General features: G+C 41.4%; 1 protein-coding gene and 1 pseudogene across 1 annotated transcript in view; one reads left to right on the top strand and one right to left on the bottom strand.

Annotated features, from left to right (window-relative positions):
• The window catches only part of SYNE1 (spectrin repeat containing nuclear envelope protein 1), a 497459-nt gene that overhangs the window by 240256 nt on the left and 229834 nt on the right, over positions 1-27369 (bottom strand). Inside the window, exons 47-59 of the mRNA XM_058289685.2 lie at positions 25888-26091; positions 24267-24474; positions 22475-22587; positions 20992-21197; positions 19801-19956; positions 18085-18376; positions 16789-16961; positions 13883-14192; positions 12290-12454; positions 8358-8714; positions 3581-3717; positions 3179-3356; positions 1418-1600 (exon numbers count right to left, since the gene is read on the bottom strand). Of these exons, the coding sequence (XP_058145668.1) occupies positions 1418-1600; positions 3179-3356; positions 3581-3717; positions 8358-8714; positions 12290-12454; positions 13883-14192; positions 16789-16961; positions 18085-18376; positions 19801-19956; positions 20992-21197; positions 22475-22587; positions 24267-24474; positions 25888-26091 (2682 nt within the window). The remainder of the gene's footprint in view (positions 1-1417; positions 1601-3178; positions 3357-3580; positions 3718-8357; positions 8715-12289; positions 12455-13882; positions 14193-16788; positions 16962-18084; positions 18377-19800; positions 19957-20991; positions 21198-22474; positions 22588-24266; positions 24475-25887; positions 26092-27369) is intronic.
• On the top strand, positions 12110-12228 carry LOC111764608 (5S ribosomal RNA; annotated as a pseudogene).

Raw genomic sequence — 27369 nt, forward strand, 5'->3', positions numbered from 1 at the left:
CAACTACGCCTGGACACGCCTTGAACAAGAGCATCTTCTAATCAGTGCTAGATACACAACACTCGACAGCTGAGGCTTCAGAGCTCAGGCCATGGGGCACTACGGGCTCCTGACTAAAGGTACGCATTTCTAGGAACTGCACAATAATTATGAGTCTCTATTAAATGGAGGATGGGGAAGCAGATCTGGCTCAACAGACAGAGCATCCACCTACCACATGGGAGGTCCAAGGTTCAAACCCAGGGCCTCCTGACCCATGTGATGAGCTGTCCCACGTGCAGTGCTGATGCGTGGCAAGGAGTGCCCCGCCACAGGGGTATCCCCTGTGTAGAGGAGTCCCATGCACAAGGAGTGCACCCCATAAGGAGAGCTGCCCAGCATGAAAAAGTGCAGCCTGCCCAGGAGTGGCGCCGCACACATGGAGAGCTGGCGCAGCAAGATGACGCAATAAAAAGAGACAGATTCCCAGTGCCGCTGACAAGAATACAAGCGGACACAAAGGAACACACAGTGAACGGACACAGAGGGCAGACAACAAGGGGGATACAGAGAAGGAGAGAGAAATAAAAAATAAGTCTTAAAAAATAAAAAAATCAATAAATCAATAAATCGATCAATCAATAAATAAATGGAGATGACTGCAGTGAAAGAGCAGTCACCTCTGCAAAGAATTACAATGGAATGGTCTTAGTTTAGGAGTGAATTGAGAAAATATACATTTCCTCTTAATGGATATTAATTTTCTATTATTTTTTTTTCCATCCTGCACTTACTGTGCTCATAATCAAAGATCTATTTTGTCAGGAAGTGTTTTTTTCAAAGGTAAAAAAAAAATATTAAAATACTCCCCATGCCTCTCTATTCTGAGTAAGAATTGCTGTACAAAATTGATGAGCTCAGAAGAATAAATAATTGCCCCATGGCAGTAATTATGTTGTAATTATAAGAAATTCAGCTTATGTTGTCTCTGGTTAAATGAAACTTGTATAAACATTGTCTCTGTGCATACTTAACTGCTAACAACCTACTACTTGATACTTGCATTTGTCATTATATACCCTCTCTTTCATAGCTTTTGCAGCCTTACACAGATATTTCTGATTAATCTCCCAGAACGATTTCCAAAGTCAAGGCATTTCCAGTGAAAGTTTAATGACATGTTTAACTTTAAAACTGATATAATAGTTCCTGTTGGGATGGTGCATGTGCAAGTGTGTGATAATAGCCCTATTATGGAGGGAGATTCTTAATTCCTTGGTCAGGCTCACAATTGCAGTTAAACTTTCATGCAGTTATCCAGTGATCTGTTTATGTTCCAGGACCAAAACCAGTGACAAAAGGACTTAGAAGTATTGGCACTTTGGGTTCACTAAAATAACAACAAAAAAGACGCATCCACGTGGTAGGCTATACATACCTCTAGGGCAGATTCTTTTTGGTGAAGATTTGAATGAAAATTTTTCCAATCTTCTTTTGCAGCCGCAACTTTGGCCTGGATCCCTTTAGCTTTCTCTTCGGCCAGCAGAGGACTCAAAAGTTCTCCTTTCGACAGCAACATATTTAGCTTGTGTTGCCCATTTTCACTTTCTGACAAAAACTCCTATAAAGAAAAATAGAACATTAGGCGTAACGAGATTTTTTATGTTTTAAAACATCTAGAATTTTTTCCTACTTAGTTCCCAAAGAAATCATAGAGAGGAGATGAAATGTTTTGATTGTATATATTACATAATCCAGACCTCTGTTTAACAGTCAAGTTGCAAGTTACTTTATTTATTAACTTCAGCTCAAGGCTGTGGGCTAGCTATCTCATGAAATACTAACAATGAGATAAAAATAAACAGGAGCAGAAATGGGGGTCAAGGGAAAATAAGAACTGTAAAGGGAAACTAAATGCAAATAAGATCAGTTTGCAAAATAAACGCCATATGGTTCTGTACAAATGGCAGAGCTGGGTTATGGCTTTGGACCTGGAAATCACCACTGCCAAAGCAAAGAATAAACACAGGCAGGTATACAAGTCACAGGGCCCCTACAGTGAAGAGCAAACCATCTGCTCAGCAGAAGCACAACGATTTCTAGAAAGGGCCAAGAGGTGAATTTCCCTGGGAATGCTTCATAAAGGGAACGCTGTGTAGGAGAGCACATTGCTATCGGTACTTCACCAAAAAATAACAATAGGATGCTTCATAGTGCCATCTTACGAAAGACAAGTCAATGACATAATACCACCATCTAATTCAATCAAGTGTAGCCAGAGCACACACTTTTCCCAGCATCTGGCTAGATCTCAGGAAACAGTCTCTAGAAAAATGAGTGGATTCTATATTCTCAGTCAATTCCCATGAATACTTGGATCTAGCTAGATCTGAGAATACAGCTTCACTCTAGGAAAACGGATGGATCCTGTATGCTACACGTCAATTCCCATTAACATTTTCAAGTCCTTGAGAAGAAATGGAAAGCACAAGTTCAAGGTTATTTATTTGGCAAGAAACAGAAGCACGGATATTCCATGCTGTGAATTTTGAGCAAAGGAAACTTATCACAACATCTGTCTTAATGCAGGCCACCCTTGTCCATAGAGTTGTTCTGAGATGGAGAAGCTCCAATAAAGGGCCCAAGGCTGTCATCCAAAATAGTTTTAGGTTTTCCCAACACGGACAAATAGGTGATGGAGGTCCCTAAATTCTACTCCCTAGCCTGGAGCACAGCTGGAAAAATTTTAAATGGAAAAAAATTCAAAGCAGGAGTCACCCCATTATATTATGCTATGAACTAAGAATTTCAAGAAGTGGAATAGATCTGGACAAGACTGTGACTTCACTAAGACTCTCTTGCCTTGTCTGAAGAAATGGAATAAAAATGTTATGGACCTAATATGTGATCCACTGTGAAAATTAAATGAGCAAATGCACTCGAAATGCTCAGGAGCAATGCTTGCCACATACAAAGGATGTTTATTTCCTAAACCCCTATCAATGCATAGAAATGCCATATATTTAAGTGAATGCACTAGCTTTTCTTCATGCACACAATTGTTCATTTCAAGCAGGGCTTTACTTGAAATTTGAGTTTCTTCCACAAGAAATGATGCAGTGTTATTATAAAAAAGATCTAGAGGCACCTGTTTAATCCAGCGCAGCAGAGGACGAGAATTCACAAGTAACAGTCTCACCTGTATTCTTTGAAGACTTGCTGAAACTTCGTTAATATTCTGAGGTATATCGAAACATTTGGCTGTGGTGATTTTTGCATTAACCAACCACTGCTGGAAATCCCTATAGGCTTTTCTAAATCTTTGCTGTAAAATCTCTTCTTTATTCTGACAGCCCTTGGATGCTTGCAAACAAAGGCTAAATCCATGATTCGAAACATTTAATGGAAGGAGAAAATGATAAAGAAGGTTAAAATCATATATGATACACATCAGCAATTCTCAGAATTTACGTTCACTGTATTTAGTAAGGCCTGGATGACTAATTCATTGATACTATTATTGGAATCACACCTCAAATGAGCAAACCACTAGCTACTTCTTTGTATACCAACATTTTGAACTCTTGAGGGTCATACTCACCAATTATATTCCTTAATCAAGCCAGAAACTTTTCCACTGTAGGTACTCAGGTCTCTGGAAAATCGACAAAGTTCATTGAGCTGTGACTTGAGATCCTCGGTCTTAGGCTCTGCTTTTTCTAAAGCAGCCAGGATGTCCTGTTAGGAAAGAACAAGACAGAGGAGCATGCATTTAGATGATGCAATTTACAGGCCATCATGCTGTGCGTGTATAACTCATACTATAAATGATTAGCAATGGGAGGAACCAATGCAGCGGTTTATGCAAACAAGTGCAGCCAACTTTCGGAATTCCCCATGGCAAATAACAGCACTAGCTGTATCCTTTTCAAGCCACGGATCGGCCCTTCCGCATCAAATTTAGTCAAGTAAGCAAACGATCATGTGGTCGGATGACTGAAAGTGTGACAAGGAAAAGAAAGGAGAAAGTGGCCTAACTAGTTTAAAAATGGTCTGACTAGGCCATGGAGATATGCAGATTGTTTAAAGGCAAAGGAGAACTCTTCTCAAAGAAAATCAATACGTATTTTGGAATTTTAAAAATTAGCCATTGCTTTTTTTAGGAGGAACTGGGGATTGAACCCAGGACCTTGTAAGCAGGTGCTCACCCACTGAGCTACGTCTGCTCCCCAGTAATTGAATTTATGTAGTATGCACAGCTCACATTCACATTAGGACTTTGTTGTCATCCACAGGCCCTGTCCTGTTTAACTAACAAGACATGCATTTCATTCTTTCATTCAACAGTCACTAAATATTAGTTACACATTTGCCATATGCCAAGCATTTTGCTAGATTCTGGGGCCCCAAAATAAACAAAGGTGTGATTCTCGTACTTAAAAGAGTTCACAATTTAATAATTGAGAGAGACATGAATAATCCCAGTCCTGTGCCTACCTAATCCAAAATAAAGTCTTGGGACCTGGTAAGTATGCCTCTGAAGTCAAGGCCATGGTCACTGGAGGTAGAGAAGGATCTTTGCAATGACAGCTTTCCCCTTGCAGGGTTGTCACGGGGCAAAAAAGATCATGAATATCAAACACCACCATTCCTGGCACAACGAAAGTGCCTAGTTGACAAAATCAGCAGGAAAAGCACTTCCAAATATCTCAATGGACTGAGTGGATAGTGGTATGGCCAAGGTGAAAAATAATTGATTAAGGAAGAGAACCAGGAGATGCATAACCACCTGGATGGCTACTGCTGTTACTAGTTCCTATTATTCTTCTCAAGGACATTTCTTGAGAGATAGCCCCGCTTTGTAGGAAAAAACCACATCCCTCGACAAACCAGGTCTGTTCTGCAGGCCCCTTCCCAGTAAATGGCACCATTGTGCGCCCACTGATTTAAATCAGAAAATGAGCATCCTCTTGGCTTCTCACATTTCCCTTCTCCCTCTCAGCAGGTGGAGGCTAGCAGGCCTTAGCTCTTTTAATCGGCTGCCCCCTGCCTCTGAGCGCCTCCAGGTGCACCCTCACCATCTTTCAGGAACGGAGCAAGAGCCTCCTGACTTGAGTCCTGATCTCGAGTTTGAACCCCCGTGTTTTTCTTTTCCTCAGCAATTCGGAATCTCGATGCTGTTCCTTCACCTCAGCATCTGGGTCAGTTTGTCATCAGACCTCAAGCCTGACTCAAAAAACAACGACTCCTGAAATCTAAGCCCCCTCTCGATACAGAGGTGGAGCGGACATCACCATCCCAGGGTCCACAGGCTGGAGGAATAGAGTATGGACTAGAGTGGACTTACTGATATTCTACTATGGGACTATTGTGACTAGTAAGGGAAGAAATTGTAGCACTGAGATGGAGAAAGTGGCCATGGTAGCTGCTGAGAGTGGGGAATGGGAAGGAGAGATGTGATGTGGGGGCATTTTCAGGACTTGGAGTTGTCCTGGGTGGTGCTGCAGGGACAGATGCTGGACATTGTATGTCCTGCCATGGCCCACTGGGTGGACTGGGGGAGAGCGTAAACTATAACGTGGGCCGTTGGCCATGTGGTGCAGCGGTGCTCAGAGGTGTATTCACCAAGTGCAATGAATGACCCATGATGAGGTTGTCGTCATGGGAGGTGTGGGGTGAGGGGGGAATGTATGGAGACCTCATATTTTTTTAATGTAACATTCAAAAAAAAAAAGATAAAGAAATTAAAAAAAAAAACAACCCTCCCAGGATGCCTGCCCTCCTTCCCACCTCTCACGGGCTGCTCATCCCGCACCTTGCTGCGTCTTAACCCCAGCAGCCGTGGAGGCTGAGCACCTGCACTGTCCTCGTATTGCTTTTGTCTTTTTTTTTTTTTTTTTCTCAGTGGGAAAGTGATTTACTGAAGATACACAAGACACGAGCTAGGAGGATTGTCCCCAAACCAGTCTGAAGTGAGGATTTGGGATAGGGATTTTATAGGTAAAGCACAGGGGTAGGAGAGAAAAAAACAGGTAATAAGAAACAAATGATCACGAATGTGCCACAACGATGAAAGAGGTCGCTGGTGTGTGTGGGGCACATGGGAACCCCCCCATACCTTCCAATGCCATATTTTTTGTCATCTATGTATCTTTAAAAAAATACCATTAAAAATTGTGGGGTTGAGAGGGTGGGGAGTGGGGTTTCTGGGAACCTCTTATGTTTTTACTATTTAGCTTGTTATCTTTGAGGGCAGGAATAGGGTTCTCTTAATTTTTCTTTTTTTTAATTCTTTGGTTTAGCTCAGTGACTGAGCTAGAAGAGCCTAAAACACCTTCATTTACAAAAATAATGAAGGAGGATGAGAAAGTTTCTCTCTGAAACTCTACACACTCAACTAGTGACAAATATTTTACACCGTATTGTACCTTTTATCCAAGGGAGAACATTATAAGAACTAAAAACACTTCCCAGCTCCAAAAAAAAAAATAGTCAAATCAGTCACTTAGGAATTGGCTGATACCAAAAGTGAAATGCTTTCCTCAAAATTTTATGTTTAAAAAGTGTCCCTAACTTTACCATAAATGAAAGCATTTTGGTGGAGTCTTTCATGTGTAAATATCAGGCCAAAAGTTCTGTTTTCAGTTAAGTCCAAGAATGAATTATTTTCCTTCTAAGTTATACAACTTAAGAAAATTGCTGTATTTTCAACCCTAATAAACCACTTGACATTAGGAGAAATGAGTATTGCAAAGTCAATGAGATTTTTTGCAACGTGATTTTATGTCGTTTACAGATGATCATCCATTATTATGTTTTAAGGATTTCTTTAGCACCATCATTTAATTGCAGAACAGAAAATAGATACTTGCGAAGGTCTGTGATTATTTTTATGACTGGTAACAAGGACAAAGTCTTCCTAATAGCAAAAAAGGTGCTTTAAGAAACCTGGCAAATCCTCATTTTGTAAATATTTTCTGATGTCTCAATTGCAATTGACATATCCCACTTTTAGATATCCCCCATCATTAGAAATAAGAGAAGATGCCAACACTAACAGGCAACGTGGAGATTGCTGTCAAAACCATGGTAGTGGAAATGGGCAGAGGGCTGGCATCTGGAATTGTCAGTACAACCAAAACCCCATATTTATTATTACATTGTCTGTGTATTTTTACAGCTATCGCCTCTTATTTTCACTAATAGCATCAATGTAGAAAATTACTATAGCTCAGAATAGTAATGGGATCTCGACACAACCAAGTCTTTATTTTTAAAAATTTCACTCGCAGTAATGGAACGGGGAAACAAGGGAAACAAAAAGGAACTAAAATGATGTAACTGATTTTATGATGCCAGAATGAATAATCCTGACCACATCCAACAATTACCAACTTCCTTATCCTTGTTTTCCAGACTGATTTCTAGCCTTTATTCTGGTGCTCGAGAGCTAAAGGACAGGGAAGGGATTAGGGAAAAAAGTAACAACCTGGGAACATTATACGTAAAATAGCATAACGACATTAAGGATATTATAAAGTTGGATTTTTTTTGGGGGGGTGCTGTATGTGATTCAAATATTTGATTTAAACAAGACAATGCTGGACCCACTACATGAGTGTCCTCGCTGCAGCTCTTTCGAAATGAATACAATATAAATAGAAACAGAGAAGTTTACTAAACTTCCTTTTAAGGACATCCACGATTCAGAGCATTATAAAACTGCAAATAGTGAAAAGGGCTTTCAGAGCTGCTATATAAAGATGAAGGATTTCAAGTTTCTGCCCGGTCTTCACTATTCCTTTTATACTTCTCTTCCTCCCACCCTCAAAGAACTGCCGTTAGTTTTTTAAAAAAAAGAAATGGCCCGGGAAAGCAACTCGTAAGCATGACACAGGAGTTTTGCTAAACGGGATAGTTCAAGTTCATCTGTCAAAACCCCACCTTGGAAAGCTCATTGGGGTCAAAACTGTTTCTTGAGCAGTAGGAGAGGACCAATTACGCCTTTCAAAGAGAAATAAATTCAACCATTTAGTGGCTGGAAACAGTTAACTGGCAAGAAAGCAGCTGTGAGTCCGGCCGGCCCTGCCTGCCCACAGGCCAGGACAAATCACAGCAGGACAGCAGCAGGAGGAAAGCAAAACTGCCCACTCCTGATCCACGACCCACGCTGCCCCCCAGGAAATAACGACTCCTTCTGCCCTTATCTGCATTGTCACAGATCGGTTCCCCAGAAAAGGAAGGGATCGGACTTGGCAGATTTAATCCGAGACACACTTAACCTCTGCGGAGCCTGCGTGTTTTCAGCCAGCCCCAACTCCCCACTGAGAGGCCCAGGCGGTTCTTTGGCCACCCACAGGGAGCGGGAGCCCACTTACTTTTCCCCGGTGCCAGCATTCCGCAAGCTCCCGATCCGTGCTCTCGCCTGCCGGCACAACGAGCTGCCGGGCCCAGCCTTCCAGAAGGTCGCCGAACTGCTCCAGGGCCTGCTCGAGCCGGGCCACTTGGCCCGAGAACTCCTGCTCCGACAGGGTCATCTGGCTCACTCTGTCCTCCAGGCCGCTCTGCGCCTGGAAGAGCCCGGCCTCCCACTGCTTCCAGTCGGCCCGCAGCGCCTGCATCTCGTTGTCCAGCAGCTGGCCGCCCCCGGCCGTGCTGTGCTGCTTCACCGCTGGGGCCAGCCGCTCCACCCGGTCCAGGCGGCCGGCCCCGAGGGCTCTGGAATCTCGCAGCTCCTGTAATGGAATATTGCCATGGTAACCGAGGAGGCTGTGACTCACGGGGGCTGCCGGCTTCCCCAGGCCTGCAGAAGGGGTCCCTGGCCGGCTGGGAAGTTGCAGCCGGCGTGCTACGAGGAATGGGGACCATGCAGCCACCCACCCCGCAGTGGGGGCCACAGGAGCTGCCAGGGTGGTGGCAAAAAAAAAAAGAGGAATCCGCCAAGTCCTGAAACTGTCTCAGCACGGACCAGGGCAGAGTTGGAGTAGGGGGTAAGGTTTTGCTAGTAATTTAAAGACATGCCTAGGACAAAAGAAGACACGCAGCAAATGGACACAGAGAACAGACAACTGGGGTGGGGGTGGGGGGGAATTGGAGAGAAACAAATAAAAAATAAATCTTTAAAAAATAAAAAATAAAGACGTGCCTGTGCTGTAAATAAGCAAATCCATATTCCCTGACCCCTACCCTAAGTGGAACAAGTGAACAAGAATAGTAGCAGGCAAGTGGTTGTAGCTCAAGCGACTGAGCTCCCACCCACCACTTGGGAGGTCCCGGGTTCAATTCCCGGTGCCACCCAAAGAGGATGAGCAAGACAGCAAGATGACGCAACAAGAGACACCAGGAGTAAAACATAACGGGACACACAATAAAGCAGGGAGCGGAGGTGACTCAAGTGATTAGGCACCTCCCTCCCACATCAGAGGTCCCCGGTTCGGTTCCTGGTGCCTCCTAGAAAAACAAGGAAGATTTACAGACACAGCAAGTGCAAACAACAAGGGGGTGGAGAGAAATATATAAAATAAATCTTTTTTAAAAAAAGTAGCAGAAGAACTGGAGTCTGCTCATAGTCTTTGACCCATTTTTATCTTCTTCCACAAGACAGTGGCTTAATTCACACTTTGTTCTTCCAGGAAGCACTAACCAATTTCAAATATTAACCCATTTCAAATATTTGAGTACCCAAGGTAAATTTTTTGATAGTGACTAGAAGGAATAATTCGCTGACATACTTAAAAGTAACTTAAACTGGGTTCACTTATGACTATTAACTTTACCTTTTAAAAAAATCTCATCATCAGAAATTTAACAATTTAGCTATAACTTTTGTCTTAAAGCGTTCAAACGTTCCAAAGGCCAACAAGATAAAAACTAAAATATATGTTACAAAATAGGTAGGATGGTGGCATTTCTTTCTGAGAATAAACTCTTTAACTGAAATTTCTCTCTCTGATATCATCATTTGGTGTTTTATATGTTTGCAGGCCTGTTGCTAAAGCTGGGATTATGTTAATATTAAGCCAAAATTATGACTTCACTCCCGGTCCTGGGTTAAATTGAAGGAAAATATGGTTATTTGGGAAAAACTAAAAGAAGAAAGTCAATTACAAATTAGCAAGTGAGAAAAAATTGGAGATGTTAAGCCTGGAGCCTGCCTCATAAGTCAAGCTAAGCAAAAATAATATTTTAACTAGTCTATATTATTTGGTTCACATTTCATTAATTTTGTTTGGAATAAGTATATCCTCTTAACAATTACATAAGACAGGGCCACATTGTAGTATAGGTCATTTAAAAGTATTTAGATATATAGTAGTCCAAAGCTCTACCATGAAATCTCTACACACAGTTCACATTTAATATATACATTTACCTTTCCTCAGCAACAGGGTTATAAAAACCTTCCCTGCTTGTCAGTGCAGAAGGTAAGTAGTGATTTAATGGAAGGAAAATTCTAATCTCTTTAAAAATTTTAAAGCTCTTTCTATTAGATTTAAATATTCATGATTTGCCTTTAGAAAGTGATTTTAAATTTGAAGTTCAGAAGGTACTGAACTCCAAATTTGAACTCTCACTTTTCCCCTTCTTAAACCAGCTGCTTGGCAGGTTACTGTCGTCAGGTGGTGATGGCTCGAGAGCCTCTAGGTTAGATTTCCTGTTCACCCTTGACTCTTCCCCGTGTCACCCCTCAGTCAGTTAGATCTCTCATTGACCTATGCCCCCTGATTTTCTCATTGAGTGCATTCTATGCACCGGACATTATGCTACACGTTTTATACACGCTGGTCTAATTTAGTCCTCCAAGCAGCCCCATGTGAGAGGTACGATTGTTATTCGTATATTATATACTAAAAGATTGAGGTTTTCTCCAAAGACACAGCTAGAAAACCAGGAGAGATAAGATGCTCTCTGATTCCAGAGCCTGAGTAAACAAAGTCACTGAGCTGCCATCACACTTCCCGCAGTATTTTTAAAATATCAGTTTGTACATCACGGATCCCAACTAGGCTATGAGTGAGTTCCTCGAGGGCTGCTCAACCCTGGTGGAATAAACAGGTGAATTGAATGGATGGATGAATAAATTAGCACATTACCGAGAAATGTGCGAGAAGAATTTTAAAGTGTTGCAGAACTAATGACTTAAGAACTGGCTTAATGTGAATAGGTTATTTATGCTCTACTGGGTCATTATGAGGTTAAATGGGGTGCTTTTACTTTCAAGTAAGTTCTCAATCAATGTAGTTATTATTGTTATTTTTTATGATTCTTTCATATTGATCTTTAGGGGTCAGAACACAATCTGGGTCTTAAATTGCTGACCACAATTAAATTACCTTATTTCCAACATTTCCTCATCTAAAACTAAGCTATCCAAGAATTTTATAATTACTTAATTTTTATATTAAAATCTATGATTTTCTATGGAGGGTGGGGAAACTGTAGATATTTAACACACAAGCAACTAATAATACACCAAAGATATTAAAATCTCCAACTTCCTCAGAATGTATGAACTTCTATTTTTAAAATTGCCCTATGACTACAAGGTTAAAAATTTTATTGTCCTCCAAAGTACTGTCTTCTGTTATGTTGTTCAACTCTTGGCTAGAAAAGCAGAATAAACTACCTAGAATGGCATTTCCAAGTTATTGTCCACAAGTACTTAGCTAAGGTACTTTACAAACTTTTCTTTCACTGTGCCAGGAAATAGTAACTGATTTTGTCCGCCTGCCAAGCAGGCATATATTTCTCAGCCTCTCATACGATAGCAAGATTGCAATAAGCACATTTGAATAAAGAAGGGACTATAATGTTACACTTTGCTTACAAGTCCAACGCATTTTAAATTCCTTTTTTATCTTGTTTATGTTTACAATTAGTGAGGTGCAAGGTAATAAACACCTATGAACAGAAAGTGAGAAGGAAACATTTAAAATAATCTTTTTTTTTAGGAGGGACCAGGGATTGAACCCAGGACCTCATACATGGGAAGCAGGTGCTCAACCCCTTGAGCTACATCCACTCCCAGGAAAGGAAACGGTTTGAATAATGGAATTTTATTCACAGAATCTTTATCCCAAGTGTGTTATACTCAGGATCCAGTGAAACATGTCATTTTAAATCCTGCCGTGTCCACCTTCCTACCACCCTGAACGCGTCCAATCCTGTCTGACCTCGGAAGCTAAGCAGGGTCGGGCCTGGTTAATACTTGGATGGGAGACCACCTGGGAATACCGGGTGCTGTTGGCTTTTTTCTAACCAGTAATAAAACCACTGATCAAAAGAAAAAAGAATCTGCCCATTTTCTGACCTTAATTTTAGATAACTTTTTCTTGGTGGCTGATGAATCTCCAGACATATCTGACCACCGGTGGAGCTCTTCCTTTGCTGAGTGAAGCCAATCCGTGAACTCCTGCACCGCATCCAAGTACATGAGGTGGTCCTTCACGATCTCCTCCACTTTCCTCATTTTCTCCTAGGGAACCAAGAGAAGGCGACTTTAATGATTGTCTTTATTGCTATTGGTCATTGGAAACATGAAATCGGAGAAGAGAACAGGTCTATATAGTTCTCCTAATGTTTAAGATTTCATTTTCATTCTTTTCTCGGCATTCAAACTCTGAAGAGGAAGTGATCAAGTCTATCTTAGACTGAAGGACTTGGAGGAAGCAACTGTTCTTCCTATGAATTTACATACCTGGACATAAAATTTATGCTGGATGAATCTTAACCAATGGCCCTCACTGACAATCCATTTAATCATAATACAATTATTATTATTAAAGAAAGTATCTGCATTGGCTTTGTGTACAGCATTCTGCTCAGCACTTTAAATGCACCTGCTCACTGAGCCCTGACAATGACCCTATACGGTAGACACTATTTTCACCATTTTACAGGAAAGAGCATCAAGCTTACACAGGTTAAGTAACACACCCAAAGCCACCCATCCAAAAAATGGCAAAGCCAGAATTTTAACTGAGGTTTTTTGACTCCAGAGTCATAGTTCTTAAGCATTCTAAGATAAATAAATATAGAGATTAAAAAATGCCCATGGATAGATGCTGAACATTATTTATCCTGCCATAACCCACTGAATGGACTGGGGGAGAGCGTAAACTACAATGTAAACTATAATTCATGCGGTACAGCAGTGCTCCAGAATGTACTTACCAAATGCAAAGAATGTGCCACAATGATGAAAGAGGTTGTTGATGTGGGAGGAGTGGGGGGGGGCGGGTGTGGGGTATATGGGAACCTCATATTTTTTTAATGTAACATTTTTTGTGATCTATGTATCTATTAAAAAAAGACAATTTAATAATAAAAAAAGGAAATACCCATGTTAATAATTGTAGCATGAATAAGACAATGAGAGTTCCAAAAGGGCCAGCAGAAGAAAGGGGGAGAAATTAGTTTCACGTATCTTCTCCAATAATGTCACAAACACAAAAGAGAAAAATCATGGAGGAGAGTAAAGATTTGGATAGAAAATTGGGCGAAATCTTGATATCACATGAAGTACCTACATTTTAGAGACTAGGGAAATGCAGTTTTTACGAAGATGAGAAGTGAGCACAATCCTTTGCAGATGACTGAAACTCTAGTAAGTCATTAGACTGGCATTTAATAGAACAACCCTAATAGGCAGCAAAAAAAAAAAAAAAAAAAAAAAAGAACTTTAAACACCGACACTGATGTGCATACAATCTTATAAAGAGAGTAAATGCGTTGACTAAAATTCAAAATAGAGGAGAAATGAAGAGTAAGAATAATCCAAGATGGCAGAAAGTTAAAAAAAAAAAGCACAGGCATTCTTAGGTGAGAAATCATCTTCGTGTAGCCAATCCTCATTACTACCCACAGTTTACCCTTGACCTGAGTCTCAGTTGGAACCACTGACCTTGGCAACAGTGGTGATATCATGAAACTGCACCTTCAGTTCCTCCTGGGCAGCTTCCTGGAAAGTGTCATCCCCCGTCTTCGCATAGAGCTCCCTGGCCATGGCAGCGAGGCTGGCCAGGGCTCCGGCGTGGTCTCCCGCCTCCGACACGATGGACTGGAAATGGTCCAGCAGGGAGAACTTCTCCTTCAGTCCCGGCTGCGGTTGTAAGGGATGTTCTACTTTTCGGTCCACTGATTCCATCCACTTCTCTAGCTGACTCTTTCTTTCTAGGTAGTCATTCCATTGGCTAAGCACAGCCTCTAAAATGCTGGAATTGATATCACATATTATACCAGTGAGTTATTTTTGACACCTCGACCTACATCCAATTACCAGGGCATTGCCTCCATGTGCGCTTTTTTACGGAATGCTCTTGTGATTGATGATTTAATGATAAAGCTTTCAGGTGCAGGCAGAAGCTCTACGTCTCTATCCATAAAACAGTTTCTTTGAAGCAAAACCAAATTGATGTCAAAATCTGAGAAAGATGGGGTAGCCATTTAGGCATCTGGAGATTTGTCTTCCAAATGCTAATTGTCCTAAATGAACAGGTAAATTTATGTGTAATATCATTAACAGTCATCACGGGGACATCAAGTCCATTCTATTTAATATATTTCTGTTCTTAATTTTCTTGGGCTCATTTTATTTTATTAAAATCAGTAGGTATCTGTTGACTGGAATTCACACGTCAAGGCATTCTTCCTGGATACGTAATAACAGATTAATTTTCATTTAGGAATATTTGTGCACAGTGATCGGTGCTCCTGGGTTGACTGTGTGAATGAATGAAGGCATCACAGCATTTACCATACAGGAAATATTGTCCCAAATACCATAGTCAAGGAAAGGGCACTCCAGGCTGGCATTTTAAAAACCTCCATGATCCAGTTTTGCAAATTATTCTCAGCTCGTCCTCCTTGACTGCTTCCTTCAGACAAGGTTGCTACACTATACCTGGTTAAAGGGATTCCAGCATTTGTCCTGTTCCTGTGCACTAATAGGGATCTCAACACACACATCCTTTCCTCAAATAATTTTCTAAAATGCCCATATCCATCTCAGAAACCTCCTCAGATCCTGTGTTCTACTATAATCCAAAAGAGTCTTTTTAAAATCCCTAGGAACCTGATCTGAGCAGGAGTTATTCAGGAGTATATCTTACTCTAACTTCTGAGATATTATAGGACAGACTACTTTGTTTTGTTTCATTATTTTAGCACAACATGAACCTTGCTACTTTTCAATATATATTTGCCAAACTAATTTTTTTGCTGAAAGAGGACGTAGAAGTTCTGAAACTGCTTCTTGTATTTAACATTCGATTCTAACATCTAAAAAATATTAGCCCATATTCCCATTACCTTGATGGGGCTGGACCAGGCATTAGAAAGTTCAGTTCAGCAAACCAGAAGTCTGCTATATAGGATTAGAGAGCCACGGGATCTTATTGTTCTCTCCAAGAGACCACTGTAAGTTATTGCTAAGATTTAAAGTCCTGCTGACTTTGGGAGTCACCATCTATGCTCCAAATTAAAGGAAAAAAAAACCAAAAAACTTCAAAAATTTTAGTTGTAACCACGTTCAGTTGTTCGTATTGTAGAGGGTAATTAGGGGATTTTGTTTTGTGATGAACTTTAATTTATTCATCTATTTATTATCATCACTCGCTTTGTCAGGGTCCTAAAAGTACAACCTTCAGGGAAGCGGACGTGGCCCAGTGGATAGGGCATCTGCCTACCACATGGGAGGTCCGCGGTTCAAACCCCGGGCCTCCTTGACCCGTGTGGAGCTGGCCCATGCGCAGTGCTGATGCGCGCAAGGAGTGCCGTGACATGCTGGGGTGTCCCCTGTATAGGGGAGCCCCATGTGCAAGGAGTACGCCCCGTAAGGAGAGCCGCCCAGCATGAAAGAAAGTGCAGCCTGCCCAGGAATGGTGCCGCACACACAGAGAGCTGACACAGCAAGATAATGCAACAAAAAGAAATACAGATTCCTGGTGCCGCTGATACGGATAGCAGCGGTCACAGAAGAACACACAGCGAATGGACACAGACAGCAGACAATCGGGGGCGGAGGGCGGGGGTGGAAGGGGAGAGAAATAAAAATAAAAAATAAATCTTAAAAAATAAATAAATAAATAAAAGTACAACCTTCCGAATATGGCTCTGAACAGAATGATTCTAAGAGAAAGTCATTTGCCCATCGAGCCATCTGGATGATTTGGGACACTCTGAGAAAGAGGAAGGTTAAAAATCTTCCTGTCATAAATACAACCATAACAACAAAAAGGAGAACATCACCCAGTGTAACGCCCGACATCTTCTCTCCCTTCTCCCCCTCAGCGTCTTGTGCGGTGCTTCTCAGCACTGGAATTCTCTCCTGGAGTTCTGGGCGGGCAGGTTGTGTGAGAATGTTCCATGCACTGCAGAGCTTTGGCTCTCCCGGTCTTGGACACTCAATGTCAGGGACATCCCATCACCGAGACAATCAAAAATACCCCAGACATTTCAAACGATCCCAGTATGGGCGTACTACTTCGGGTAAAGAACTTCATCAGGACCCACAGTTGTCAAATGATTTTAAAAGCTACAGGGTATTACAGACCATCTCCTTGTTTTACTGAGACCAGAGTACATGCAAGATTCCACGAGAGTTTTAAATATCCCAGCTGGCAGGCAGACAAACAGGGTCTTTGCCCTTACAGAAAGGACAATTTAGACAAAGACAGGACTGTACACAGCTAGCTAAAATCTTAGGCTTTGGTGGCTCCTCCACAGAAATCTCTCAGCACTGCTCTGTCATTTCACTAAGCCATGGGGTTTTATTTAGGCAGATAAACATGAAAAAAATAGGCTCGATACCTCTGAGCGCGGACGGAGGAGCTCATGACGTTCGCCCACACGTCTTTAAGCGTTTGGAGCTGAGTCTGAATCACCTTCTGACCTTCTTTGCTGCTACTTCTCAAGGCCTGTTCGCCTTTGCCAATGGCCATGTTCAGTTTAACTTCTCCTTCACCTTTCAGCAGGAGAATGTCCTACGAAGGAAGAAGGAATACCCAAATAAACAGAAAAACAAGTGTTTTGGAAATAATGTGCTCCTGGTTTTTTCCCCCTGAATTATAAAATTGTACACATTCATTGTAGAATATTTGGATGAGAGAGAGAAGAGGAAGAAAATGAAAAATCATTCTATTATCTTGCCACCAGGATGCAAATATTAAACATATTGAATATCCTTTCGCATATGTGTAGGTCACATTCCTAGAAACGGAATTGTTCTTCTATCGGCAACTTCTATTACTAAATTAGTTTAAACTTTGTCCCTTTTGCCACAAGGCAAATATTTGTCAGTCGGAATATTAAAAATGCTTCATAGTTTTTAAAAAGGTTATCTTCCTGAGGAGATTAAGGTAGGAAGTATCCTACACCTTAAAATGTAAATAACAATAATAATAATAATAAAAGCAGAACCTGTGGACAGAGTCTTCCAAATATTCCACCATGAATAGGTACACATTTATAAATATTAGATATCTATGAGTCTATGGGGCCAAAGGTTAACTCCAATTTAAAGTACTAGAAAACTTGCAGCCACTCGACTAGAGATTGCAATTTTATTGAATTTTTTTCAAATGTAGAAAGAAACTAGGTTGAAAATGAAGACTTGCCTGATAAAAACGTAGCTCTTTCATTGATAATCCCCTCCCTTTCCACCTGGCTAATTCCTATCTCTCAAGTTTGCCTTCGCTGACCTTGTGTGTTGGTGACGCCTCCTCAGTCCATTCCCAACACCCTTTTGCTTCACTCAGAGCGTCTCTGCTGTGGGTGACAATTTACATGGCAGTGTCCCCCACTAGACTGGGAATGCAGGGTTCATCTCTATGTTCCCAGGACCTTCCATGGGACTTGGAGCAGAGAGATATTCAGGATTTGTTGACAATGTACTGAATGAACTCAGAATTATTCTAAAGCAATTAACAAGGAAATTTCTCTGCAAAGGGGGAGAATGACGACTCCTTATGTTGCGTGCCCAGCTCTCCCTTTTGCCCATATAACCCTTCTTCAGAAGATCACAGAAGGATGAAGACCCAACAAAACATCTGCGCTGCATCACAGCTTGGCCTTCAAGAGTCACGGTGGTGGGCGGCTCCCTCCTACCTGGACCTGCAGCAGCCGTTTCTCCAGGGTGCCCCTGCTTCCGGTGGTGCTCTCCGCACAGGCCACCCTGTCCTGCACGTCCCTCAGCCAGGACCACAAGCCCTGCAGCGCTTCCTCCAGGACTTCGTGCTCCTGAAGGGCCACCTGGCAGCTGTGGAGCTTCTCCTTGGTCAGTCTGAGTAAACTCTGGTAGCTGGCGAGGAGCTGTGCGCACAGACGCCCTTCCTTCCCAGCACCGTGGCCTTCTTCGCTGAGCAGCTGCCCTCTCTGGGAAAGCTTATCAAGAGACTCTCTGAAACAACCACAACAAAACAATATTTTTGTTTGGCTTTCATTCTGCCATTGTAGAGTGCAGGGGAGTGACAAATGATGGTTGGTCTTGGAGCAATGGCCAGACAAGAGTTCACAGCAGGCTGCCCTTGACATGAAGATGCCAGAAGCAGGACTGGCTACCTGCTTTCTCACAACGTGGCCAGGGTACACTGGGGGGTATGACTGAACCCCCACTTTGCCTCCAACTGAACACTAAAGACCAGGCCTGCTGTATGCATAGGAGTTCAGTCCAGGAGATGGCCTGGGACTGCCTCTCCCAGCCCATCTTAGCATCTTTCCATTTCTGTGCAATGCTCTGAAATAAAAACACTGCTCCTTTACTACTGCACGGCAATTCCTCCAGTGTGGAAACCCATCTGCCCTCCTCTATACCTTTCCTGGGTGCCCCTTAGAGCTCAGTGGGACATCACATCCGTAGGAAGCAGTGGGTGGACAGTACATGTGTGTACCTTCCCCTCCTCAACCAGTTCTGTCTCCTAAGACAACCTGTCGGGCTTGATCCACCAACCTGGCACGTCCTATAAGCCCAGGCTATTGTATTCATTTCTACACTCATAGCACCCAGCACAATGGCTACCGGGGAGAAAATGCTAAAAGAACATTTGTTTAAAAAGGTCATTTTGTGAGTGCATCCGGGTGTATTTTGGGTACTTTGCTCAGTTCCCTTCTGGAGCTCTGCTAATTAGGTCAAAGGGGAAAAGGCAATCACTCCAGGGCTCTGTGAACTTCACTCAGCCCTACATCGATCAATGCCTGGAGACCAGAGGAGAGGATGGAGATGACTTCGTACCAAATGGAAGACTAAAACACGTCTCCATTTTCCCCCAAACAGTAACATCCTGTGGGCTGTTGCGAGATCCACAAAGAGTTACAAAATATTACACCTACTCCAAAGGACACTTATTATGCTTGTAAGCTGTTTGGTGAAACAAGAAGGTGGCTTAAGCAATAAAGGGGGCTGAATAATAATTGAATAAATGAGCTATTGCTTGTTGGTTCAAGATGGATTACTTTGCTTACACTGAGCTATACCCGCTCCCCTTCTTTTTTATTTTTTTGAACACAATCTTCATCTACACAAATTCACTAAATGTTTTCTTTCTTATCACTCAATCCCAGCAGAAGTGGACATAAAGAGAAGGCTGGGATAATTTAAAAAACAGAATGTCAAGTCTCTAATACCTTGACTTAACCAACAGACAAAAACTGCATGCATTAATGGATGATATAAAATGATTGTTGCTATAGAGAATGCTGAACAACCCTTTCTATTTTAGAAGAAACCACCACCAACAACAACCAACTAACCAACCACTAACTGAATAAACAAATGTACAAAAACAGGGTAGCAGGTAAAGCGTTTATTCCATTTCTATACTGTACCTTGCAGCCAGTAGTTCTCCCAGAAACATCTCAACTTTATGAACTTCATTTTTCTTCTCTGGAATGTGCTGTTTACTCTCCCCCAAGTTTTCTGTACTTAACCTTTCTTCCATTTCATGAATCCATAAGTTGAGTTTTCTGTGCTGATCCTCAAAGCTAATAACAAGAAAAAATACCCCAGAAATTCTTTTAAAAACATTATAATAAGTAAATTCTAATAGTTGAGGGCATGATGATTTTTATATGGCAACTAAGAGCTCATGGATTTTAAATTCATGAAAGAAAGCAAACTCAATTACCCCACCCAAATTATCACTTATTTACATAATAGAATAAAAAATTATAGAAATTTCTTTTGGGATTCAAGCAGAAAAAATATCACCTTATTTAGCTGAATAGATTTAGTGGTGATCAAAAGTAGTAATGGCCAGCAAGAACACATCCCCATGTCATTGTGCACTCAACTTTATATCTTGCTACAAAGACCATTGAGTGGGAGCAATGGAGAAGTGGGGAATGGAAGCACTGGGAGAAAGGTGTGTCTCTACCTTGAGGGACTTCGAATATAGCCCAAGACTAACTTTGGAAAACAGTGTAAGTTTTCCAAGAAGAGTCAGGCAAATTACTCTGCCACCAAAAAGGCACTAGTAACAAGTTTGTATTTGTTTTTTGTTTTTTCATAATTTTATATTCACTCTGGTTACCATAGCTTACTAGGTGCAATCTTTTTTTTTTTTGGAGGTACTGAGAATTGAACCACTGAGCTACACTCACTCCCCTTCTTTTCTATTTTTTTGATCTACACAAATTCACTAAGTGTTTTCTTTCCTATCACTCAAGCCCAGCAGAAGTGGACATTAAAAGAAGACTGGGATAACTAAAAATCAGAATGTCAAGTCTCTAATACCTTGACTTAACCAACAGACAAAAACTGCATGCATTTAGATATGACACTTAACAACTACTAGTGAACATAATTTCTCTCTTCTTTCTACATAAGAAATAAAGCCAAATGATAACTTCAGTCTGTAAAATCGATTATTGTCCTGGTGTGAACTTGTACTTAACGTCAAAGGTTATTATCATTTAAATTCCCCATTTCAAGTATTCTTTGTTTATTCACAATGGCTCTGTTTTCTAAGGTTTTGGAAAGCTGCTTCTGCAAATCTAAACAGACATATCAAAACCTACCTCCCGAGTTCTAAAGCACAGTCTTGCAGGGCCTGCTTATCTTTAAGGCACTGTTTCAGAAATGCCTGAAACTCTTCATTCGCCTGTGTGACCTGTTCCTGAATGCTGCTGACAATTTGTTTCGGCAAATGGGCGAACAGAGTCTGTCCTTCCTGAGTCACAGCGTCCAGTTTGCTCTGGCCATCACCAACGGAGTCCAAAATGGTCTGTTAGGGAAATAAAGGTAACGGAAGCTATTTGGCGTTAATTCAGAGACCCCCATGCATGGGAGCGTTGAGTACAACTCAGAGCTGAGATAGGAAAGTAAGAGAGGGAAAACCAAGTCGGAGGGGTAAAAAAGAAGTCTGTAACAAGGCTGGGGTGAAATGATGGACACAGTGGGATTTCAGCCCGGCCCCCAATTGAGGAAGGCACCAACTAGGCACTGGAACCACTGAGGACCAGATGGAGACGTGGAAAGAGGGGGCTCTACCAAAGTTCTCCACAATCTCACTGTCCCCAGCCCAGTCTGAGCACCACATCTTCATCAGTCAGTGGGACATTCCTCCAGCTAGTCACTCTCTCTCCTCCTCTCCACATCAGCCCCTGTCCTCCCATCTGTCCCCTTATGAACACTCTAGAGTGGCATGTTTGGTTGTTGTTCAGATGTCCCTTGGGAGTTCCACCTTCAAAGGGGAAAACTCCATGTCTCATTTCACATGCCTCCTGCAAAGCCTCTTTATTAGTAATAATCTTATACCCTGATTTCTTTTTTTTTTCTTTAAGGAGGTACCAGGACCTCATACCTGGGAAGCAGGTGCTCAATCACGGAGCTACCTCTGTGCCCTATCTTGATTTCTAATATAGCAATGTGTTGACATAATTGTCATCACCCACTTAGGCCACAAAATTCTCACAGTCCTTCTTAATTTTAAAAGCTATTTTTATAATATTTAACAGTCTTTTGCTCAGATTGGTAACTTGGAAAACTTGGCTCAAATTTAATTTGAACCTGTTCTTCTGTAAAACATTTCTTAACCCTGCTTCATGATAAACGTCTCCTTCCTGACTTCATACATTTTTCGTAGTCAGTAAAACTTACAAAACCTCTAACAGCTATGGATTTGAGTATATCCCATCTCCAAATTTAGACTATAAGTGCTTAAAAAACATAAGCCATGTCTTCTTCTTTTTAAAACACCTCCACAATAATGATATAAGATAGGTACAATTATTTATGCCTTTACTCCCAAAATTTCCAATTACATTTATTTTTTAATAAATTCCCAAGAAACACCAATGGCTAAAAAGAGAAAGAAAAAAAGATCTGGAGATGCTCCAGCTCCAACTGGAGCATCTCCTATCAGGAATCCTAATTCTGTTAGAAAACAAGAAAATACGGAATCAAACAAGAAGATCTGGGAAAAGGAGATGATTTAGGTCTGAGCTGAAGGCACCTGAGTACCATCTGGGGAAGGCTAAAAAGGGTGGGTGGCGTCTGTACCTGAAGCTCCTGGAGTTTGGCCTCTAGAACTTTGCTGTCGCCAGTTCTATCCGAAGATTCTTTGGCTGCTGTCTTTATTCCAGAAAACCACTCTTGGAATTCCTGCATAGACTCTTTTGAAAGTAACAAAAATGAGGAATCAAGAACAAATCCAATATATTGCAGCACTTCCAGGATTACCCAATAAATTAATTCCATCATTTAGCCCATCTCATCTTCCCTTACAAAAATATTCCAGAAAGAAAATATCATTTAAAAAATATATATATATTATATTAAATGATCTACAGGCATGTTTGGTCACAGTAAAATTAAGAAATGATCTCACTTGCTGGATTATATATCCTGCCATAACCACTGAATGTGCTGGGGGAGAGCGTGATCTACAGGGTAAACTATTATCCACGTGGTGCAGCAGTGCTCCAAAATGTGTTCACCAAGTGCGATGAGTGTGCCACAATGATGGGGGAGGTTGATGGTGTGGGAGGAGTGGGGTGGGGGGTGGGGGGTATATAGGAACCTCTTATGTTTTTCATAATGTAACCTTTTTTGTGATGTGTATATATCTTCAAAAAACTACAATTTACAAAAATGATGGGGGGTAGGGAGTGGGTTATATGGAACCTCTTATGTTTTTTCCATGTAACATTCTTTGTGATCTGTTAAATTTAATTTAAAAAAATGTGTTAATAAAAAATAAAAAAAAAAAAAGAAACTACCACTTGTCAAGTTTTGGTGATACAGCAAAGAAGAATATTCACAATTCTCTCTGCAAGGCTCTGGTCCTCTGTGTGAGGTCAGATGTTCTTCACATACTTTAACCAAACGACAAACTATGGCAGACTAAATGGAGACAAAGGGATGAAAATCCAGCTGTCCTCTCTTATGGCAGATCTTCAAGAGACTGGCAAAACTATAAAACAATCCCACTCTTCTCACTAAATGGATTTTTGGAAAATATGGTTACTTTCACAAGTTTTTTTATATTCCTGTATAATGTGTTAATTATTAATGAGTTAAGAAATGTTTAAAATGTCCCAATTTTTATTTCTGATACACTAAGGACCAATAAATATAACCCACATGAGCAAAAGTTCTTTGGGTTCCCAATAATGAAAAAAAAATTATCTTACAAAAAAGTCAGAGAATACATTTCTCTTCCTAAAATGCCTGTTTTCCCATTGTGTTTCCTTCTTCTGGTAAAGAGAGATGCTTCATTCCCTGACTATGAATGCTAGGGAAGAAAGGCTTGCCGGGTAAAGCCATTTCTAAGACAATGGGAGGAACTACTTCAGCCGTCCACCAGGACGACTTCCAGAGTCGTGATGCTTCTACCTTAGGAAGAGGCACAGCTGTATGGGAAGTCGAGTCAGGGACATCTGGCTGGGAACTTCTGGGTGTGTGGTTGCCACCGTTTTATGGACCCTCCTAACATCCAAGTTAACTGAATCACATCACCCTAGCACGAGAAACTTCCGTAGTCACTTGGACAGTGGCTACTGGCCACTCGAACCATGGAAGTCACTCTCCATGCCAACATGTTATTGGGAGAGAAATCCAGGTGAAATTCAGAATCATCAAAATGGTGGACACCACTGCTTTCCAGGGGAGAAGAGGAAGAAGTTTGCTTACGCATAGCACTTTAATTTCCCAAAGTGCAAAGCACCAATGATTTTTAAATGATATCCTCTGGAAATTTTTCTCAAACGTTTGCTGACAGTTTCTAGGCAGCATTTGGTGTGGATTCTTTCTGGTAAACAAACGATTCAGGCTAAGGCCTGGGGGACCTCACCACTGAAGTGGCTTTCCAAAGACTCTTGGAGGCTGGCCTGTGTCTTGGAGCACAGCTGGCTCACGGCTTCATGCTTCTTTGTCAGCCCTGTCATGGCCCTGCCCAGGCTCTCCAGCTCCACCGAGTGGTACTTGCGGCACAAACTATTAAGATGTTCTTGGGTTGAGCTGATGTCGCTTTGCTGACTTTGAAGTTCTTTTTGTATTTCCTACAGAATAAAAGATATACCATGAAGGCTATTCATCACATTCACGAGAAGCACCCCATCTTTTCTCCTGTGGTCTTATTTATTTTAACCTGAAGTTGATGCTATCGCACCCCACTCAGCAGTATATAAGCTTTGGTGAGATTTTTTTGAGTATTGGACCATACATGGTAGATCCACATCAGTCCTTTCAGAATTTTGCCTGCATTCTCATTGGGATCAACAGCAAACAGCTGCTGGGAGGCAGCTGGAATTTGTGTTATAGTTTAGCACTTCAAGCAACCCGAACAGCTGCTTATGGATGCGAGCTCCCAATCTTGGCTTTAGTCAATTCATTAGAAACTGTTCATGGACTCAACCTCCTAAGATCACATTGGTGCTATGTGATCAAAGCCACAGGCCCAAAGGTAGGTCCTTAATCTCAAGTACAGCAAGAAACTACTCTTGAAGAGAATATATGCTGAAAAGTCAACTCAATGCCCTTTGGCCCATCCTGCAGAATCGACATCATCGTGTAGGAGTCTATTCTATGTCATCTGTGACTATGAAAGCTTGGATCTGGAACTTTTTCTCAACTGCTTCTGCTTGTGTATATCCTTGTCTAGATTAAAGCAGTGATATTAACCAATACAAATAATTAAATATGGAAAAACTATTTGACTGCATGTGTGAAGATTCTTGGGAAGTCTGAAAGGTGAATTCCATCAGCTCTATAATTTTATCAAAAGAATATCAGCAAGCAGGGCTTATGGCAAGTCCTACAGAAATGCATGTTTTCAGTTTCTCATTTGCACATTATCCTCCTTTGATTTCTTACCACCTGCATTCAGTTCTTTACCTGTTTACTGTTTGGCTCCCTAAACCATGAACTGTGTGGTCTGATGTTAATATGGATACTCCAGAGCTGAGGATTTATTTTATTTTATTTTATTTATTTCTCTCCCATTCCCTCCTCCCCCCACCCCCATTGCCTGCTCTCTGTGTCCATTTGCTGCAAGCTCTTCTGTGACCGCTTCTATCCTTATCAGCGGTACCAGGAATCTGTGTTTCTTTTTGTTGCCTCATCTTGTTGTATCAGCTCTCTGTGTGCGGCGCCATTCTTGGGCAGGCTGCACTTTCTTTCGTGCTGGGTGGCTCTCCTTACAGGATGCACTCCTTGTGCGTGGGGCTCCCCTACGTGAGGACACCCCTGCATGGCAGGGCACTCCTTGTGCGCATCAGCACTACACATGGGCCAGCTCCACACGGGTCAAGGAGGCCCGGGGTTTGAACCCTGGACCTCCCATGTGGTAGGCAGACGGCCTATCCATTGGGCCAAGTCTGCTTCCCTGAAGATTTATTTTTGGTGGTACTCACCACAAAACAGGAGACTATCAACCTTCAAGTGGAAACATGGACTGACAGCTTATTACCTACCTTTACTTTTTTCAACCCTTCACAAGTGTCAGCTTGAGCAGAGTTCACCAAAGATTCTTCCACTTTTGACAGCCAGGTTGTGATGTCATCAACAAATTTCTCCACCTGTGTCATTTGAGCAGTGAACTCTTTCAGGGTTCCTTTTGCTACTTCAGTTATTTCTTTGGCATGATCCAATTTCTGCTTCAAGTCTGCTTCGATAAACTAAGTATAAAAGGGAGTTCATGAAAATGTGTGAGGGTCAGAAGAACATTCATTCCGTAGAAATTCTGTTCATGCACAGCTTACTTGTCAAAAACACCTAAGACTTGTACACCAGTGTTCATAGCAGTGTCATTTACAACAGCCAAAGGAGGAAACAAACCAAGTGTCCATTGACAGATGAATGGACTAACAAAATGTGGTATCACCAATCAATGGAATATTATTTAGCCATGAAGAGGAATGAAATTCCAACATATGCTACAACACAGATGAACCTAAAAAACATTATGCTGAGTGAAATAAGTCAGACACAAAAGGACAAAGAGTGTATGATTCCACCTGAATGAAAGATCTAGAATGGCAAATCCATAAAGACAGAAAGTAGATTAGAAATTACAGAGTGGGGAAGGAAGAATGAGAACTTATTGCTTAATGGTATAGAATTTCTCTTCCAGGTGACAAAAGGTTTCAGAAACAAATAATGATGATTGCACAGCATTGTGAATATAACAATACGCTCTTAATAAAGGTTAAAATGGCAAATTTTATGTTATATATACTCTATCACACTAAGTACTTTTTTAAAAAAACTAACGCTAACCATGAAAGATACCTTAAACACTAATATGACTCTTCTAAGAAGGCAAATCAATGGCCACAAATTGCCAAACAGATGAAGTGAAGGAATAATGGAAATAGTGAGGATTTTGATTAATCTAAGAAGTCAAAGTGGCAGTTTCAAATGAAGTTCCAGGGATAATGCTGATCACTTTCTGGAAAGGAGCTAGACCTGCACAGAATTACCCAGGAGGCAGCCAAACACCTGCTCTTAATTCTCCCTGGGAATACTCATGCATGTTATCAACCATTGCCTGGGACCAATACCACTATAGGAATTTGTTATAAATCACCTTTATCTGTGTCTCCCACTGCCTCTTTAAAATAGTCAGCTCTTCTGTGCTCCCATTTCCACAATTAAAACAGCCAGGATCATTGAATAATTTAAAAACTGGACTGCAAAATTAAGGCTTTTTTTTCTTGCCCCAGCTCAGATTGGCTGCCAGCAGGAAACCTGCAGTGGGCAAAGGGTAAGACGCCTCTCCTCCTGCTTCATCGCCTTCTTTACTTATTTTATTTATACATTTATACATTTATTTATTTATTTCCAGCCCCCCTCGATGTTTGCACTTGCTGTCTCCTCTCTGCATCTGTTTTATGCTCTCGGGGTCTGCTTGTCTTCCCTTCTTAGGAGGCACCAGGAACTTAACCTGGGACCTC

The sequence above is a fragment of the Dasypus novemcinctus genome, chromosome 28 (genome assembly GCF_030445035.2).
Source record: "Dasypus novemcinctus isolate mDasNov1 chromosome 28, mDasNov1.1.hap2, whole genome shotgun sequence".
NCBI classification, from domain to species: Eukaryota; Metazoa; Chordata; class Mammalia; order Cingulata; family Dasypodidae; genus Dasypus; species Dasypus novemcinctus.